This window comes from Pelobates fuscus, chromosome 10 (genome assembly GCF_036172605.1).
Source record: "Pelobates fuscus isolate aPelFus1 chromosome 10, aPelFus1.pri, whole genome shotgun sequence".
Classification (NCBI taxonomy): domain Eukaryota; kingdom Metazoa; phylum Chordata; class Amphibia; order Anura; family Pelobatidae; genus Pelobates; species Pelobates fuscus.
In genome coordinates this window covers 78345735-78364558 of record NC_086326.1, presented here as the reverse complement: position 1 = coordinate 78364558, position 18824 = coordinate 78345735, and the positions used below count along the sequence as shown (strand labels likewise).

Below are 18824 nucleotides of genomic sequence, written 5' to 3'. Positions count from 1 at the left end.
AACCCCCAGACATTAAAACAGTTCATGAGTGATTAATATTTAATAACCAATTTTTATTTTTACATTACTGCAGCATATAAACTGTTTAAACCATTTAATTTGAGTCTATGATTACAAGGAGAGCATTTAAACACTGTTACATATACACACAGAGCCATGTGTAATGCACAGAAGAATACACAACACTTAAAGGGACACTATAGTCACCTGAACAACTTAAGCTTAATGAAGCAGTTTTGGTGTATAGAACATGTCCCTGCAGCCTCACTGCTCAATCCTCTGCCATTTAGGAGTTAAATCCCTTTGTTTATGAACCCAAGTCACACCTCCCTGCATGTGACTTGCACAGCCTTCCATAAACACTTCCTGTAAAGAGAGCCCTATTTAGGCTTTCTTTATTGCAAGTTCTGTTTAATTAAGATTTTCTTATCCCCTGCTATGTTAATAGCTTGCTAGATCCTGCAATAGCCTCCTGTATGTGATTAAAGTTCAATTTAGAGATTGAGATACAATTATTTAAGGTAAATTACATCTGTTTGAAAGTGAAACCATTTTTTTTTTTTTATGCAGGCTGTGTCAATCATAGCCAGGGGAGGTGTGGCTAGGGCTGCATAAACAGAAACAAAGTGATTTAACTCCTAAATGACAGTGAATTGAGCAGTGAAATTGCAGGGGAATGATCTATACACTAAAACTGCTTTATTTAGCTAAAGTAATTTAGGTGACTATAATGTTCCTTTAAATACATTTTGTATTTGAGAGAGAGAGAGAGAGAGGAGGATTGATCTAATATTGTGTTTAGAGAATCAATAAGCAGCAGCATAGTTACTAATCAATAAGCACATTATATACAATGTATTCTTCTTATGTAACGTGTTTCACATACAGCTCAAATATCTAGGACAGCAGTTGCTAAACTCCCACGATACAGGGATTACTCAGATTAATTCCAGAGCAGATAGCAATAAAACCTTGACCACCTGGTCAGATATACAGTCCGTCTGGATGGATACACATGGGCAAATATTTTCAAATGCAGGTGTGATACTTGTTTTTGCTTTTCCTTTTCCTTTTGTGTTAAAGCCATAATTTACAGGAGTCGCCTAAATATCTTTTGCCCTTGTAGTCTATGGATAAATGAGACGTTAACATTATCTCAGTGGCAACAGACATAGCTTTGGTTGCCAGCCCACATTTTCTGTGACTGTCCAATTACAGACTACCCAATGCAGCTCAGTTAGAAGTCTCATTGAGTCTGCAAGGCAGGTGCTCTGGCTAATTGCCTGCCTCTTGAGTTTACCTCCACTTAGGCAACCAGTTCTGTTACTTCCTGGTTATTGAGCTAATTGTCAGCCAGAGGGTACGACAAGGTTCATTGAGTAAAGTGTAATTTTCTATTAAAATCAGCATTTGTTTGTAGAATGATAAAAGTGGACACAGCCACCATACGCAAAGCACTTCAGCAAGCTGAAGTGCTTTAGGGCAGTGGAGGGTCCCTTTAAGAAATTCTAAATAACTAATTTGCATCATATTCAGTTACTAACATTGTGTATCCTGAAGAGACACAGGGCCACAACATGGGAACACCACTTGGCTCCTGCACCACAGGTACAGCTGCAAGACGTGATCCGGCAGCGGTCAAACATCACTGCGACATTGTAGGCGCCTTTCGGAGACAGCATCTGTGGGGGGATGACTGTCGCACTCAAATGGAAACCTGGAGAAAAAAAAAAAAAGACGTTAAAAACAGACATTTTAGTTTTAAAGCACATAACTCTTAACAAGCGTTAAATTTAGAGATTAAATATGAATCTATTTAGTTTAAGCCATTACTATCTAGTGCAGTGGTTTCCAAACCAATGCTCAAACCACGCATACCAGTCTGGGATTTAGGTATTACCCAGATGTGTCTAAAGTGTTTTTAGAAAGAAAGAAAGCCGTTTTGGTGTATAGATCATGAACCTGCAGTCTCACTGCTCAATTCTCTGCCATAGAAGTGCTACAGGTGTATGTACATGTATTAAATATACTGCAGTTGTTTCGAAGCTTTAGCACTAATTTGTTCCTTATAGGGATTCCCATTTCTGCATGAGTGGATAAGGGGCAAATCTAGCATGTTTCACTATAAAAGGTTACATGGGGGGGCGGGGCCTGGCCACCATGGCGGAGAGTTGTGTTTTCCATGAGCTCCCACGAAATCCTGAGAAAACAAGCAAAAATATGCTCACCCAAGCGATTCAATCAGCATTTCCAGACACCCTAATGCCACCCACGATGGGGGGCACACGAGGGGCTCTTATGCGACCTAACTGGGGCCAGATGAAACCACGTCGGACATTGCGGCCTGGTCTGCACCGGGCAGGGGAGGCGGCCGCTCCCCTGTCCTGGAGGCACCCTGAAGCTGCCCACCGCACCAGCAAGCCCCGCTACCCCCCCCCCCCCCTCGGACCGGCGGGGGTGATCCCGGTCCACCCTGGGGTGGCGACCCTGAGTATGAGGAGAAAGGGGACACCACCAAAGGTATTACACGGAGACCTCCCGAAGATGGCGGACACCACATGTGCTTACGACCCCGGTGACAGCTCACAAGATATCCTCACTCGACTAGACAATCACTTCAAGGCATTTTGGAGGAAGCTGGCGGGTAAGCTACATCAACCTGCCTCACCACAACCACCCACTACTACAGGGCGAGCATCACCCACCCACTCCCATAAAGCGAACCGGCAACAGCGCAGCCGCCAAAAGCCCTCACTCACCCAAGCAGAGCGCCGATGCGAGCCTGCCTTCTTGCCCCACCGTAGTACCGGCAATGACCGACACCGCGCTCCATACAGCCAGAGGAGGCACATATTGCAGCGGCGCCCACAGACAAGCAGAGGACCCCCTGGGCCTAGACCGGCCCGCGGACTGTGCTACACGACAGCAAACAGGGCGCGGAAGTGCAAAGGACCTCGGAGCATGAGGCACACGGTCACGCAGAGGGCCTCCCAGATGGGACTCACCTCACCTGAGAAGGGAGTGACACTGGACCGGGAGTGGAGACAGCAAGGCACAGGGCACAAAATGGTGACAACACCAGGTCGGCCCAACAACGTCCCACGACGCGGGGTGCCCCCTGAGCACACGCCACAACCAGGACCAAGACTCACAAAAGCACCAGAGTGGGACGGTGGAATTCCTCTTGCGGGGGTTGGCTGACCGGGACTCTTGCTATTACAGATGAGTCCATCGCTCCATGCCTCCTATAATCTATATGCAAATGTTGATGTTTTTACCGTTTTTCCCGGACTTGGTGTTCATCTACTACTCTCATGTCATGCCTTACAACTAACTGTTTAGGCCACCTCTATTCTCTCGCATTGTTATAACTAATTGTCAAGATGTTATATGCAAACGTAGGATTTCCATCCACTTAAGTGGATACAGCGACGACCCAGCTAGCATGTACCTAGTCTTTCTACTTCTATCTCATTTGTCTAGATCTTCTCTTAGGCTAGCTAAGTGTTATATGCTCATACACTCTAGACATGACTAAACAACATGTTCAATTTAACGTCTACTAAGTTGACAAGCTAATGTATCGACAGTATATATTTTTTCCTTTTGTGTCTTAGGCCTCATTGCATTGTTTAGCCCGGCATGTTAGTAACTAATAATTTTCTGCTTCACGTAACCCTGCCGACAACCATGCCGCAATATACTGCATAACAAACCAAGATACAAACCTAACTTGTAAACATATAGCAGCTCTCTTAGAGACTATTGAAATGATTTAGATGATGTGTAACATTATATAAAATGCTAGCTGCATTAAGACGACCAATTTAGCATTGTTAAGCTCTAAAAATCGTTGCTTTTACTATTCCTTGCCTCCTCTACCTTAACTTCGATATTATCAAAGTTTAGTTAAGCTAGATAAAAACACAGAAAAATGTGCATAAACTGTTTATTCACTACTTTATCACTCCTCTGAATAATCTTTACTGACATACGCCTTATACTAACCTACTTAACAAAACGAGTCATCAAACTGTTGTACTAACGATATTCATTTAAAAAATGTGCCTGACTAATCTGTGCCACAACCTGTAATGCAACTGTTTACCGTTTTACCCTGATGTCGCTGTCGTGGCGCATTGAGGCTACCTGTTATTTTTTTTTTGTGCACAACTAAAATAAAGAATTAAAAAAAAAAAAAAAAAAAAGGTTACATGATTTTGCACATTTTCACATGTATGTGAAAAACTACCCGACAAGGCAAGTTTCTCTTTCTGAAAGAGTAGATTGTAATCTTCACTAGAACTTACATAATTCACAAGAGGTTAATACATAAAATGTGATCGCTAATACTGCTAAGCACCAAATGAAGAAATAAAGCGCATACAGATTTCTTAAGATTAATACCTATCTGTAAGGGGTCCTTAACGCCTCTCATTCGAAATAACTGTTCTCCCCTCTGAAACTCGTCGGCGCTGCCATTTGCTAAACATGAGTAGAGTCTGCAATGAGCGAGACAATATTAGGGCTCCATTAGAATACGGATAATAAATAGAATATTGCAATTTAGGCATTTAGTTCACGCTGAAAAACCCCACAACACAGTTGAAAAAAAAAAAACAGTAACAAAAAAGGTTTTTGCAGATAAAGAATATTCACGGAAAACGAAAGAAACGCAGTCGTTTGTGGCCCCTGGAAAGCACGTGTCATGTGCAGTAGACTATTAGATTTACTCCAAGGAAGAATGGTTAAAGTACAGGGCTTTTGCGTCAAAGTGAAGAAAAACATGTGAACATATAGAAATAATCATTCCCTATTCAACAATCCTCCAACAGTGTTGCCAACCAATTCCAAAATTGCCAGGCCAGTGCATAGAAGTGGCTGTTCCAACAATAAATAATATGGATTGATTAAAAAAATTAATAAGAGTAAACCAAGGAAGAACAGGTTGGTATAACTTGAAAAGGAACCATATAATATATGACCAGGGTCAATCACAGGTTTAAGAATTCCAATAAACCTGAAATGTAATATTTCTTCTGCATAATACAGTTATGATTGAAATGCTCTATTTCCTTGCATATGGAGTGCACACATTCCAGAGTGGCAATATAATAACACTAGCTGATAAATTAATAAATTAACCATGGTGCAAACTTTTGATGAAGCCCCTACAGGAGAGAAACACATTGGGCGACAGCATGGCTGCTGTTGTGAGGATATTCATGCCTCTAGTCTATCACATACCTGATATCCTCCTCATTCTCTGGGAAGCTCCAGAAAGCAATTCTGAGCTGCAGCTGCTCTGGCACTGGTGGATAGACCTTCTCGACCACTTCAAATGGAATATGAAAGGCCACTTGCTTTGCAGAAAGTTCCACCAAAGGATTCACCAGTCCATCTAGAGGAAAACGTAAACATGGAACAATTAAAATAAACAAATAAAACATTGAAAGAAGAATTAAAGGTATCAGTGTCTACAGATGTAAAAAGAAAGCTATACTGAAAAAAAATCTAAAAAATATCAAGAGGATTAAAACATATTGCTACCAAGCAAGTGTTTTTTGACCAGAGACCACAACCGGTGTCATTTTAACAAAATCTGTGCCATAGTTTTCTTATGCATAACTAAAAACAAAGGTGAATCTCAAATAAAATTAAGGGGCAACAGAAAGACAGAATTGGAATTTAAAAACAAAAGCTGCAAAATGACGCCGCTTTAAATGCAGTTCATTGGTTTTGGCTACTCAGGTGCTCAAATGTACATAGTGAGGCCGAACCAATTAGACATTAGGAGCACGGTTATGCTTCATATTTATTTAAAAGTAGAATTAAAGACAATTAAATGTGGAAAACACACAGCATTTATATGAGGCTAAGCTGTATTAAATGCACTTAAATTGTAAAGGTGCCTGGAGTATCACTTTACGTGTCTTGTCACTGTGGAGTCCAGGATCACATGAGGTTCTCACAACAAAAATACAAAAATGAGAGCTAACATTACAATCAAAAAGGAAACCGAACCTGAGCAATAAATACATAAGGGAAAGTGAAAAAGAAGAGTAAACAGAAAAACAAGAAAAAGGACTGGCATAATTCTTCACTGCAGCAATGTAAGAAATTATTTTTTATGAGTGGAAGAAAACTTTCCAGATGTGCCTTGTGTTACTGGTTTACCTACAGTCCAAATGCTGCATCATGGGGAAAAATAATTAAAGGGATACTAAAGTCCCCAGAACAACTACAGCTTAATGTATTTGTTCTGGTGAGTAGAATCATTCCCTGCAGGCATTTTCATGCAAACACGTTTACTTTGCCCAGTAGGGATCCCTTCACTGGCCACTCATCAGATTGCAGGTAGAGGTGCTTCCTGAGGCAGTGCAGCACTGCCATTCAGTGTCCCCACCCTCTGCATGGAGACACTGAACCTTCCTCATAGAGGTAGAGATGCATTGATTCAACGCATCTCAATGAGGAGGTGCTGATTGGCAAAGCCATTGTTTTGCCCCGCCTCCTTGCAGATTTCAGCCAATCCAATGCTTTCCCTATCGGAAATTGGATTGGATTGGCTAACAAGTGTAAATTCTGATGATGTCAGCAAGAAGGTAGATCGGGGGAGGGAACAAGCACCGGCAGGGCTAGCACTGGCAGACCGGCATGGCACTGGAAATAAGGAGTTTTCAGAGGGTTAAGGGAGGGGGGAGGGAGCCACCTAGATCGTGTTTTTAACACTTGACCCTATAGTGTCCCTTTAAATACCTATACACTTCAGACATTTTAGAGCAATTGTGTTTCTGTGATTCATGAACCGTAAGGATCGTTTCCTCGATGATATTTTTGGATTAAGCACAATATCAAGATCATAATGCCTCACCCCCACCTTTTCAAGAAAAAAACCAAACATCTATACACATGTATTTTTAGAAAGGGAAATATCCTTTGTTATAATACAATCAAGAGAACACAGCAAGAAAATTCCTTTTGAGCTTGCTGCGCAATAGTTACAAGGAGTCCGCATGTACAATACAGGGAAACTGGGGATTGTTTCTAGTGGTATCATTTATGGTATTGGGGGTTTCCTGTCGAGTTACTATTTATCTATTAACTCTGCGCAACATCAAATTCCTTAGGTTAAAATAGCAGTTACATGACTTCACAACAATGCACGGTACAATAAATACAACTATAAATATCTAAGCAGTCTAAAAAGCAATACTTTTTAAAGGGTTTGTTTGATTGTATCGTTTGAGGGAAAAAAAAGTGATTACTCCTGATCAAAACTGTGCTAAAAAAAAAAAAGTCACTATGATGCAGTGTGCTTTTAATCATTATCTTGAATTTAAATGGACACTATGATTACCAAAATAACTGTGCTTATTAAAGCAGTTTCCGTGTATAGATCATATCCCTGACGTTTCACTGCTCAATTCACTGTCATTTAGTAGTTAAATCACTTATGTTTCTGTTTATGCAGCAATAGGCACACCCCCCCTGACTGTAATTGACACAGGCTGCATGAAAACAAAATGGTTTTACTTTCAATTACCGTATATACTCGAGTATAAGCCGAGTTTTTCAGCCCATTTTTTGGGCTGAAAAACCCCAACTCGGCTTATACTCGAGTCATAGTCTGTATTATGGCAATTTGCATTGCCATAATACAGACCGGGGGAGAGGGGGGCTGGCAGAGCTGTAACTTACCTGTTCTGCAGCTCCTGTCAGCTCTCTCCTCCTCCGCGCCGTCCGTTCAGCACCTCGGTCAGCTCCCAGTGTAAGTCTCGCGAGAGCCGCGGCTCTCGCGAGACTTACAGTGTGAGCTGATAGAAGGAGCTGCACAGACCGCGCGGAGGAGGAGAGAGCTGACAGGAGCTGCAGAACAGGTAAGTTACAGCTCTGCCAGCCCCCCTCTCCCCCCCACTGAACTGCCACTGGACCACCAGGGAAGGAGAGCCCCCCTCCCTGCCATGTATCAAGCAGGGAGGGGGGACGAAAAATAAATATAAATAAAATAAGAAATAATAATTAAAAAAATAATAATAATAATAAAAAAAATAATAATAAAAAAAAAGGGGGTATAAGGACCACTGTGGGGGGGGGGGGGGTATAAGGACCACTATGGGAGGGAGGGGGTGGGATAAGGACCACTATGGGAGGGAGGGGGGGTATAAGGACCGCTATGGGAGGGAGGGGGGGGATAAGGACCACTATGGGAGGGAGGGGGGGATAAGGACCGCTATGGGAGGGAGGGGGGGGATAAGGACCGCTATGGGAGGGAGGGGGGGGATAAGGACCACTATGGGAGGGAGGGGGGGGATAAGGACCGCTATGGGAGGGAGGGGGGGATAAGGACCACTAGGGGAGGGGAGGGGGAAGTAAGGACCACTAGGGGAGGGGAGGGGGAAGTAAGGACCACTAGGGGAGGGGTGAGTCAGGACCACTGGGGGAGGGGGGTGAAGGAACACGGGGGTGGGGAGGTAAGGACCACTGAGGGAGGAGGAGGGGAGGTCAGGACATATGGGGGGGGGCAAATATCCTTGCACCGGCCCTGCACACACTGCACTCATACACACACTGCACTCATACACACACTGCACTCACACACACTGCATTCATACACACACACACACTGCACTCATACACACACACACTGCACTCATACACACACGCTGCACTCATACACACACGCTGCACTCATACACACACGCTGCACTCATACACACACGCTGCACTCATACACACACGCTGCACTCATACACACACGCTGCACTCATACACACACGCTGCACTCATACACACACGCTGCACTCATACACACACGCTGCACTCATACACACACGCTGCACTCATACACACACACGCTGCACTCATACACACACACGCTGCACTCATACGCACACACTGCATTCATTATACACACACTGTAAATAAATATTCAATTAATATATTTTTTTTAGGATCTAATTTTATTTAGAAATTTACCAGTAGCTGCTGCATTTCCCACCCTAGTCTTATACTCGAGTCAATAAGTTTTCCCAGTTTTTTGGGGAAAAATTAGGGGCCTCGGCTTATATTCGGGTCGGCTTATACTCGAGTATATACGGTATATGTTATCAACTTTAAACGATTTTTATCTACTGCTCCGCAAATTGAACATCAATTACAAAAAGGAGGCTCCTCTAGGGTCTAGCAAGCTGTTAACATAGCAGGAGATAAGAAATTCAAAATTAAACCGCATTTGAAATAAAGGGAGTGTAAACACCAGATTACTCTTTACAGGAAGTGCTTAGGAAGGCTTTGTAAGTCACAAGCATAGAGGTGTGACTAGGGGGCATAAACAAAGTGATTAAACGCCTAAATGGCAGAGATTTGAGCAGTGAGACTGCAGAGGCATGATCTATACACCAAAACGGCTTCATTAACCCCTTAAGGACGGAGGACGGTTCAGGACCGTCATCTGCATTTTTCCATTGCCAACCGATGACGGTCCTGAACCGTCCTAACTTTAAGATGCACTTACCCGATCGCTGTCGTTCCCACGGCGGCGACCGGCGGTGCTCCCGTTGTGGGGAGACTGCCTGCAGCCCAGACAGTCTCCCCATGGCGAATTAGGACCCCTGTGGCCATGTGATCGCTCAACAGGGAGACCACATGGTCACAATAGGTGTCCATGTGTCTGCCTGATGGGGGACTGCCTGTGCTGACAGGCAGTCTCCCTGCAACTGTAAAATCAAAGAAAAGAAAGTTAAAGTTAATAAAAAAAAATTATATATGTGTGTATATATATATATATGATATATAGACATATATTATATCTATATATCATATATATATATATATATATATATATATATATATAATGTCATACTAAGTGTATTTTTATATTAATATGTACATATATTGAAGGGATAGAAAGAGTTAAATGTGGGTTAATGAATCTCATCTTATAAATTCAGATAATATATCCTCTTTCTAATGATTTACTCAATAGCTAAATACCAGACTAACCACAGGATTATTTTGATCTTGGACTGTCCTTGGACTTCTGTGTTTTGATATTAAACTTCTGCTTTTGATAACAACCAGGCATCCGCAAACTAAAATTAATCTGATAGTTACGTGAAAAGTTACACGCGGAATAAGACATGCTTGACCACAAGGGATTTTGTGCAAAATCAGCTATATCCGCTTGTTGCAAAAACATGTATCCTGTGTAAACATTTATTGCATATTATGTAAGTCAAAGTTCATATCCGATACTGTATAAATATAACTATCTATCCCTAATACATTTGAAGTTCGTTGGAAAGCAACTGTGTGCGTGTCATTATTTGCTCCATCGTTCTTCCCTGAAATTCAGCCGGCAACGGAGACCAGAGAACGTCTAAGTGGGACAGACTCACTTAGGATAGAAGTTTCCTTTCAGCTTGGTGGCAGCGGTGGGATGTAGCCAAACCATTTTGGGTGAGTAGTAATTCCTTGTGTCTATTATTGCAGCCCTGAATCTATGATCCCCGTGGTTTTGTAAGACTACATTCATTTAGGAAAGGCTATTTTGTATTGTATTGTAACTCAGTTTACATAAAGGTCCAGATCTTAGTCTAGTAAGGGAACTAGACAGGTCTAGTAAGGGAACTAAACTGTGGTAATTCAAGGTGCCTATAAAGAGATATAGGTGATTTCTTAGTATATAAGTGAATATACAAGAGTTAGAGATAAGTGTAAACAAGTAATATCACTTGCCTTCTCTGGTCCCTAGTTGTCATTTTTCAAGTTTATTGTGTTGTGGGAAATTGTGTAGGACAGAGGTTTTGTAAGTAGATATCTGTCCTATAACCTTGGTCCTAGAATGGGAAATAACCAGTCCATTTGCTACCCTCCACCACACCCTGGGGAGTCATGTATAAAATATGTGTCCAAAGTCAGTCCTACTGGTGGCTTCTATACCATACCATTCGTGGCCAACCTTGCAGGTTGGACCGAGGCTATGGAATCCGCCAATCCTTTCCCCAGATTAGGAGCTAATGATGAATATCCCATGAACATGATCAAAGGATTATGTCTTGGTGATAAAAAGGCTTGGCCATGGTATGGCCCAGACCCAGATTGGGATAAAGAATATATGGAACAAGGTGGCATAAATTGGCTCCGAGTAGCCCCACATTGGTATCCTACTGACCCTGATGGTAAAGTATTAAAAGGGAAAAGAAAATTGGAAGCTTCAAGTTTAGGCATAGGTACACCTATTACATCCCCTACAGCAAACCAGATCCCTAGTGCACCTCCACCACCCTATGCCTCAACCATTCCTGCCTCTACTGGCACATATCCATCCCTTACTAGTAAGGAATTTCTTGTGAAAATCCAAGAAAAAGACAATGCAGGATGTTTTACATCCCCACCCCAGTCCACTAAACCTTTGTGGTACAAGGGTTAGCACACACTCAACCCTTCAACTCTAGACCCCGAGGATGGGATGGGACACATAGGGCTAGACCCAGAGGTGGTGGTTTTCAAAGAGGAGGCCGTCCCCAGAGGGGAAGATATCAGCACCAACAACAGTACCCTGACCATAATACATGCTTTAACTGTGGCCAACAGGGTCATTGGCGAAGTGCCTGCCTTTTTCCCCCTAAAACCATGTCAAATCCAAATATATCCCAAAACCAAAATGCACAAGCCACTTCTCAAGACTCCGCTCCAATGACATTCCCAGCACCTCCACCACCTCAATTCCCTCCTCCACCTCCACCTCCACCCCAAACCCAGCATGCCCATCACATTCCATGGCCACAATAGGGATGCCCGGAAGGAGACACTCCTGTTTTTCTCCAACTGTCCAGTAATAATACGGCTCAACCCTTTTATGTATTACACATTGAAGGTAACCCAATTCCTTTTCTTGTGGATACTGGAGCAACTTGCTCCAGTATATGCACTGCCTACTATGAAGGACCCAGGTCAAAAGCAGAACCTTCTGTGGGAATTAATGGAGTGTCTGTTCCAACATTCTGTACCCCCCTGCTTTCTGTCTACTGTCCTCTTAACTCTTCCCAAACCCTCCACTCTTTCCGCCTAATCCCTAACTGTCCTGTAAGCCTTTTGGGGAGGGATCTCTTGGGTATCCTGGGTGCCAAGATATTATGCACACCCCCAGGGGGTTTAGATCTGACCATGTTAGCACAACAAGAAGAACAGATAGATCTGTCATCCATCCCCTCCACTGTTTGGGCCTCTTCCATGTTAGATGTAGGTTTTGTTAACTGCACACCATACAAGGCTAAACTTAGGTTTTCCAATCCAATCTACCTCAAACAATACCCTTTGTCTGACCAAAAGGTACATGCTGTACGCCCAATGATAGAGTCCTTTTTGACCCAAGGAATCCTCACTATAGCTGTCTCACCATATAACACCCCCATTAATCCGGTCCCTAAAGGTGAAGGATACCGTTTTGTACAAGATTTCAGAGCCCTGAATTCACTAATAGTCCCAATAGCCCCCATTGTCCCAGATGTGGTCTCCCTCATCACTGCCATTCCACATGACGCCACATGTTTCACAGTTATAGACCTTAGCAATGCATTTTCTCTATACCTGTGCACCCCGAGACTCAGTTGTTGCTAGCCTTCACTTTTGAAGGACGCCAACTGACATGGACAAGACTTCCACAAGGCTATGTGGATTCACCAGCTGTTTATTCTCTGGTACTCCAGCATACTCTCAAGGCATGGCACCCCAGTCATGGTTCAGTCCTGTTGCAATATGTTGATGACTTATTAATATGTAGCCCAAGCCGTGTGGCATGTGTTAGTGACTATCAGTTTGCTCAAGCATTTGGCATCTGAAGGTCACAAGGTTGCAAAACATAAAATGCAGTTATGTTTGCCTCAAGTTGTTTATCTGGGATTTGTTCTGGCAGCTGGAACCAGACAATTGAGTCCTAAGAGGATAGAGACAATTCAAAGAATCCCTATGCCCGTCACAAAGAAGGAGTTGCTCACCTTCCTTGGCATAATTAATTATTGCCGTCAATGGATTCCTGAATGTTCCCATTATGACTCAATGCTCAGAAAGTCCACCTCCTCAGATAGCCCTGACATTGTTTGTTGGTCCCCAGACATGAAAAATGCCTTTTTGGTTTTGAAGGTGTCAATTGTTCAAGCTCTGGCTTTGGGTCTCCCTGTGTATACCAAACCATTTCATGTGTATGCTAAGGACAACTGTAAAACTATGGCTGCTGTGTGTGCTCAAGAGCAGGAGGTGGTTTACGCCCCATAGCATTTTTTTTCTAAGGTCATGCCCATCCCCGTGCAAGGAATGCCGGCCTGTCTCAGGGCATTGGCGGCATGTGCAATGGCTGTTGAAACTGCTGCTACTATCACTCTGGGCCATACTACAGTCCTACACACATCACACCAAGTCCAACACCTAGTTAAGCATTTGACAACCCAACACATGACAGCACAACGTCTTAGTGGTTATGAAATCATACTTCTCAACTCACAGAACCTCACCATAGAATATACACCACAAGGATCAGGTCCCATGGCTATTTTGCATTCTATTCTTTCCTCCCTGTCTTCTTCCTCTCCAAACTCAGTTCCCCCTTCAGCCCTCGAACATGACTGTCTTTCTTCAATTCACCTGCAGACCTCACCCCGCCTTGATCTACTGTCTACCCCTCTTTCTGATTCTAATGCTGTTTCTGTGTTTGTTGATGGGTCCTGTTTCAGACCCTCTGACGGCTTATACCTCACAGGTTATGCTGTAGTCCAATTACCTGATATCATTGTAGAATCAGGTTCTTCCCCAGTAGCTTCAGCTCAAGCTGCTGAACCGCTAGCTCTCACACGTGCATGTCACCTATTCAAAGATTACAAAGTTAACATCTACACTGACTCTCGTTATGCTCATGGGGTAGTTCACAACTTTGGAGTTATATGGCAAAGAAGGGGATTTGTAGGAGCTGATGGCAGACAAATTGCACATAGCAAACTCATCACTGAACTCCTCACAGCTATCCAATTACCTTTACAAATAGCAATCATACACTGCAAAGCACACACACAAGGTAAAGATATTGTGTCCCAAGGTAACGCCTTTGCAGACACAGTAGCTAAAGAAGCTGCACGTCTACCAATGGACCCTACAGGGCATTTTGACTGTTTTCTTTTATTGCCACCTACTTGTGCAGATAAAACTCTCCTCTCCCAGTTACAATCTTTTGCTTCCCCTTCTGATCTTGATTACTGGTCCAGGGAAGGTTTGATTAAAGATCAGTTTGATCTTTACTCTAAAGAGGGGAAAGTAGGAATACCAGAAGCAAGTTCAGCTGTTTTTATCAGCCAGGCCCATGGTCCCGGACACAAAAGTATGCTTCATACTTTTAAAACTGTCCAAGATACATTTTACATCAATAATCTCCGCACACAGGTACAACAGTTCATACAATCCTGTGAACCATGTATGAGATCCAATCCCAACATTCCTAAAAAACCACAACACGATCACCTCCCTCCTCCTACTGCACCTTTTACACATCTGCAGATTGATTTCACACATGTTCCAAAGACAGGAACTAGGCAGCAGTATTTGTTGGTCATTGTGGACCACTTTAGTCGTTGGCCAGAAGCATTTGTAACTAATAAAGAAGATGCTAAGACTGTGGTGAAAATCCTAACCACAGATATTATCCCACGATATGGGTGCCCGCTTCAAATCAATTCAGATAATGGTCCTGCATTTGCAAGCAAAATAACTCAAGAATTAGCCAAGTGGCTACAGATAACTTGGAAATTTCACATTCCCTGTCACCCACAGAGTTCAGGGGTTGTAGAACGAATGAACAGGACTATAAAAGATAAATTGATGAAGGCGACTGCTGGCACTTGGGTTAATTGGACAAAATATCTTCCAGCCATTTTGGCTGAGATAAGAATGACTCCCCATAAAGTGACTAAATTATCTCCATTTGAAGTTCTTATGGGACGCCCATTTCCCACTCCTTGGGCCAGGGAACCTTTGATAATTATGCCTGGTGATTTACACTTAATACAAGAACAATATGTGCATGAATTGTTGATCAAATTGAACGATATATATGGCAATGTTTCTTCGCAGTTTCCTTTGCCTTCACAGGAACCTACTCATTCTTTCAAGCCTGGAGATCCGTATTCATTCGACAACTTAACCGGTAAAGACAAAGACAAAGACAAAGGAAAAGACAAAGGGATCGATAGAGGCAACGATACAGACAAAGACGAGAATGCCGACACTATTGACCGGCGATGCCAGATTAATGCTCCTGCTACTGATATGTTCCCTATGTTTTTTTCTCCCGATTTATTTGATTAGTGACTGTTTATATCACTCCGCTAATCCTATACTGCCTTTTTGTAAACATACACAGAATGATTCTCAGACAGGGGTTACCAACAATACCAACCACACTCATATTCCTCACAACACTGATACCTACCACCCTAACATTCCTTACAATTCATCTTATAGCCTACCAAGGAAATTAAGTAGCCTCAAACGTAAGCCCCGTAGTCTCTCTTCTGATAACAAACCTCAGGTAACCATTATTAAGGGAGCAGATGACATTTTCCAGTTTTGGTTTAACTCATCCAGTACATCAGTAGCAACATTCACATTTGATTACTGTGATATAGTACCCTGTAGTCCTAAGGAACGAACTAGTGAATGTTATCTATATACTCCACCAAGTCAACAATACATTTGCATTACTGATAACTACTGGGGAAACAATTGTGATTACTGGGGCTCGGTAGGCTGGAACACTGGTACAGATTGGGAATATAGACCATATAGTGCTATGACCAGAATAGACAAATCAGGTATACCACTTAAGGAACGTTTGACCCTAACTAGAACTGATCCTAAGCCTAACATATATTCCTGTTATAGGAAGAAATTGGGTAAACGAATGCCCCTTGATACTTAACCTAGAAACCCCCAATAAAAATGATTAAGGTCTATACATATTATCTACCTATATAGATATGGTATCCCCTGCCACTAAAGGACGGTTCCAATTTAAGGATATGTGGAACTCAACAGAATGGGAGAAGCTTACTTCACATCAGACACTTGTTAACCCCCTCAAACCACATATACACACCCTTGGAGATATGATGGCCATAGCAGATGCAACTTTTGAGGATACTGTTGCCCTAGAAACAGGATACACCGACAATCTCTGGTTGGAATGGATGAGATATAATGCTCATTCCAATAACAGGTCCAATTGTTACGTGTGTGGCAGTTCCAGATCTCATTTAGGAACAGTCCCACTCTTTGTCCCTGATGAATATTGGAACGGTTTTCTTAGTCTATTCATTGGTACAAATGATTCTACAGATGGTTGTAAGACCTGGAAAGTAATGCATCCTTTAGGCGAGTCTAAAGTTAAATTACACGATGCCGTCTCCATTTACCCTGGTAATTATACATGTTTTAGGGGTAACAATACTGATAACAAAGGAAAACAATTTGGTAATTTTTCCAATGGTTTTTGTCCCTATTATAGTAACATCACCCTATTAAACCAGACTTTATCAGTTGGAGATGTATACTGGATCTGTGGGGACATGAAGATTAGATATAGGCTCCCCACTCCATGGAGGAGGTGAATGCACCCCAGCTAAAATTATCATGCCATTACACATCTTTAGTGATTCTCTTTCTGTATCCAAAGCAATACCTGTCTCCAGTCGAAGGAAGAGGGCAGTGCCCATTGGTAGCCTTGATCCACACATTTATTTAGATACTATAGGTATCCCACGGGGTGTACCCAAAGAATTTAAAGCAAGAGATGAAGTTGCAGCTGGATTTGAATCCATACTTCCTATGATTACCGCCAGTAAAAATGTTGATTGGATTAATTACATATAATATAACCAGCAAAGGTTTATTAATTATACTAGAGATGCCCTACAAGGCCTTGCTGAAAAATTACAAGCTACTTCACAAATGACTTTCCAAAATAGACTGGCCCTGGACATGATTCTAGCAGAAAAAGGGGGAGTTTGTAAATACATTGTCTCAGGGGTATGTTGCACCTATATACCCCAGAATACCGGTCCCAATGGAAAAGTAACTTTAGCTATACAGAACTTAGAAGATTTAGCAAAGGAAATGAAGAGTAACTCTGGGATAGCTAACTACTGGGGTGATTGGTTTAATTTCTCCTCCATCCTTAATACAGTAAAAACCTTAGGTCTGATCTTAATTATGGGTGCATCTATATCTCTCCTCTTTTATGTACTCACAAGAGTGATATGCTGCATCTATAAAAACACACCACCGTCACGTCCATTACCTCCACCAGTTTATGCAGAATACTTACAATTTTACATGCATGATAGCCATGCTCCTGAAAACATCTACATGTGATCTATATTAGCCAGGGTATATGCCATGGGAATAGTGGCCGAAGAAGTAATGAAAGTCCTGCAGAATTGGCTAGCAATTCTGAATGATCAGCTACCCTGGCTAAAACAACCCGAAAAGGGTATGAGCAAGTTCTTGCTCAAAGAGGGGAAATGAAGGGATAGAAAGAGTTAAATGTGGGTTAATGAATCTCATCTTATAAATTCAGATAATATATTCTCTTTCTAATGATTTACTCAATAGCTAAATACCAGACTAACCACAGGATTATTTTGATCTTGGACTGTCCTTGGACTTCTGTGTTTTGATATTAAACTTCTGCTTTTGATGACAACCAGACGCATCCGCAAACTAAAATTAATCTGATAGTTACGTGAAAAGAATCACGCGGAATAAGACATGCTTGACCACAAGGGATTTTGTGCAAAATCAGCTATATCCGCTTGTTGCAAAAACATATATCCTGTGTAACCATTTATTGCATATTATGTAAGTCAAAGTTCATATCCGATACTGTATAAATATAACTATCTATCCCTAATACATTTGAAGTTCGTTGGAAAGCAACTGTGTGCGTGTCCATATACAAAATTACATAAATAATTATATAAATATACACGTAGACTTCAAATATATAAATATGCATATATATTTAAATTCTACGTGCGTATTTATGTAATATTTTTACATAATTAAGTTATTTTATTGATTGCAATTTAAGGGACCTGCCTGCCAACCCAGGCCGAAAGTCCAGAGAGTTTAATTTGCTATCACTGTATTTTACCCTGTAACGTTCTACGACACCCTAAAACCTGTACATGGGGGGGTACTGTTTTACTCGGGAGACTTCGCTGAACACAGATATTAGTGATTTAAAACAGTAAAACATATCACAGCGATGATATTGTCAGTGAAAGTGACTTTTTTTTGCATTTTTCACACACAAACAGCACTTTTACTGATGATATAATTGTTGTGATACATTTTCCAGTTTTGAAACACTAATATTTGTGTTCAGCAAAGTCTCCCGAGTATAACAGTACCCCCCATGTACAGGTTTTTTGAAAGTTACAGGGTCAAATTGATGTGGAATTATTAAAAATCTTTATTGTACTTGTATTGAATTATTGTACTAACTCCATTTTAACTTTATACTGTGACTTCGTCCTCCATTTTGTCCTCCTAACCTGACTTCTTCAATCCTCCATTTTGTCCTCATGACTTAACTTGTTCATTTTAAAACTACATTACGTGACTGAACTTCTCAACCCAATTAATACAGTAGACAAAGACCGTGTTTCCTTCAAGGACAAGTACCAGGAGGTGCTGGCTACTCCTTAAGACTTGCTGGCTACTCCTTAGAGCTTGTAAGATAGTACAGTTTGAAGGCCACAGAACACAGTAGTAAT

General features: G+C 41.9%; 1 protein-coding gene across 3 annotated transcripts in view; it reads right to left on the bottom strand.

Moving 5' to 3' along the window:
* ZSWIM8 (zinc finger SWIM-type containing 8) overlaps positions 1–18824 on the bottom strand; it is an 84887-nt gene that overhangs the window by 47950 nt on the left and 18113 nt on the right. For all 3 annotated transcript variants that reach the window (XM_063434709.1, XM_063434708.1, XM_063434707.1), the window contains exons 3-5: positions 5248–5401; positions 4408–4502; positions 1545–1717 (exon numbers count right to left, since the gene is read on the bottom strand). In XM_063434709.1, the coding sequence (XP_063290779.1) occupies positions 1545–1717; positions 4408–4502; positions 5248–5401 (422 nt within the window). The remainder of the gene's footprint in view (positions 1–1544; positions 1718–4407; positions 4503–5247; positions 5402–18824) is intronic.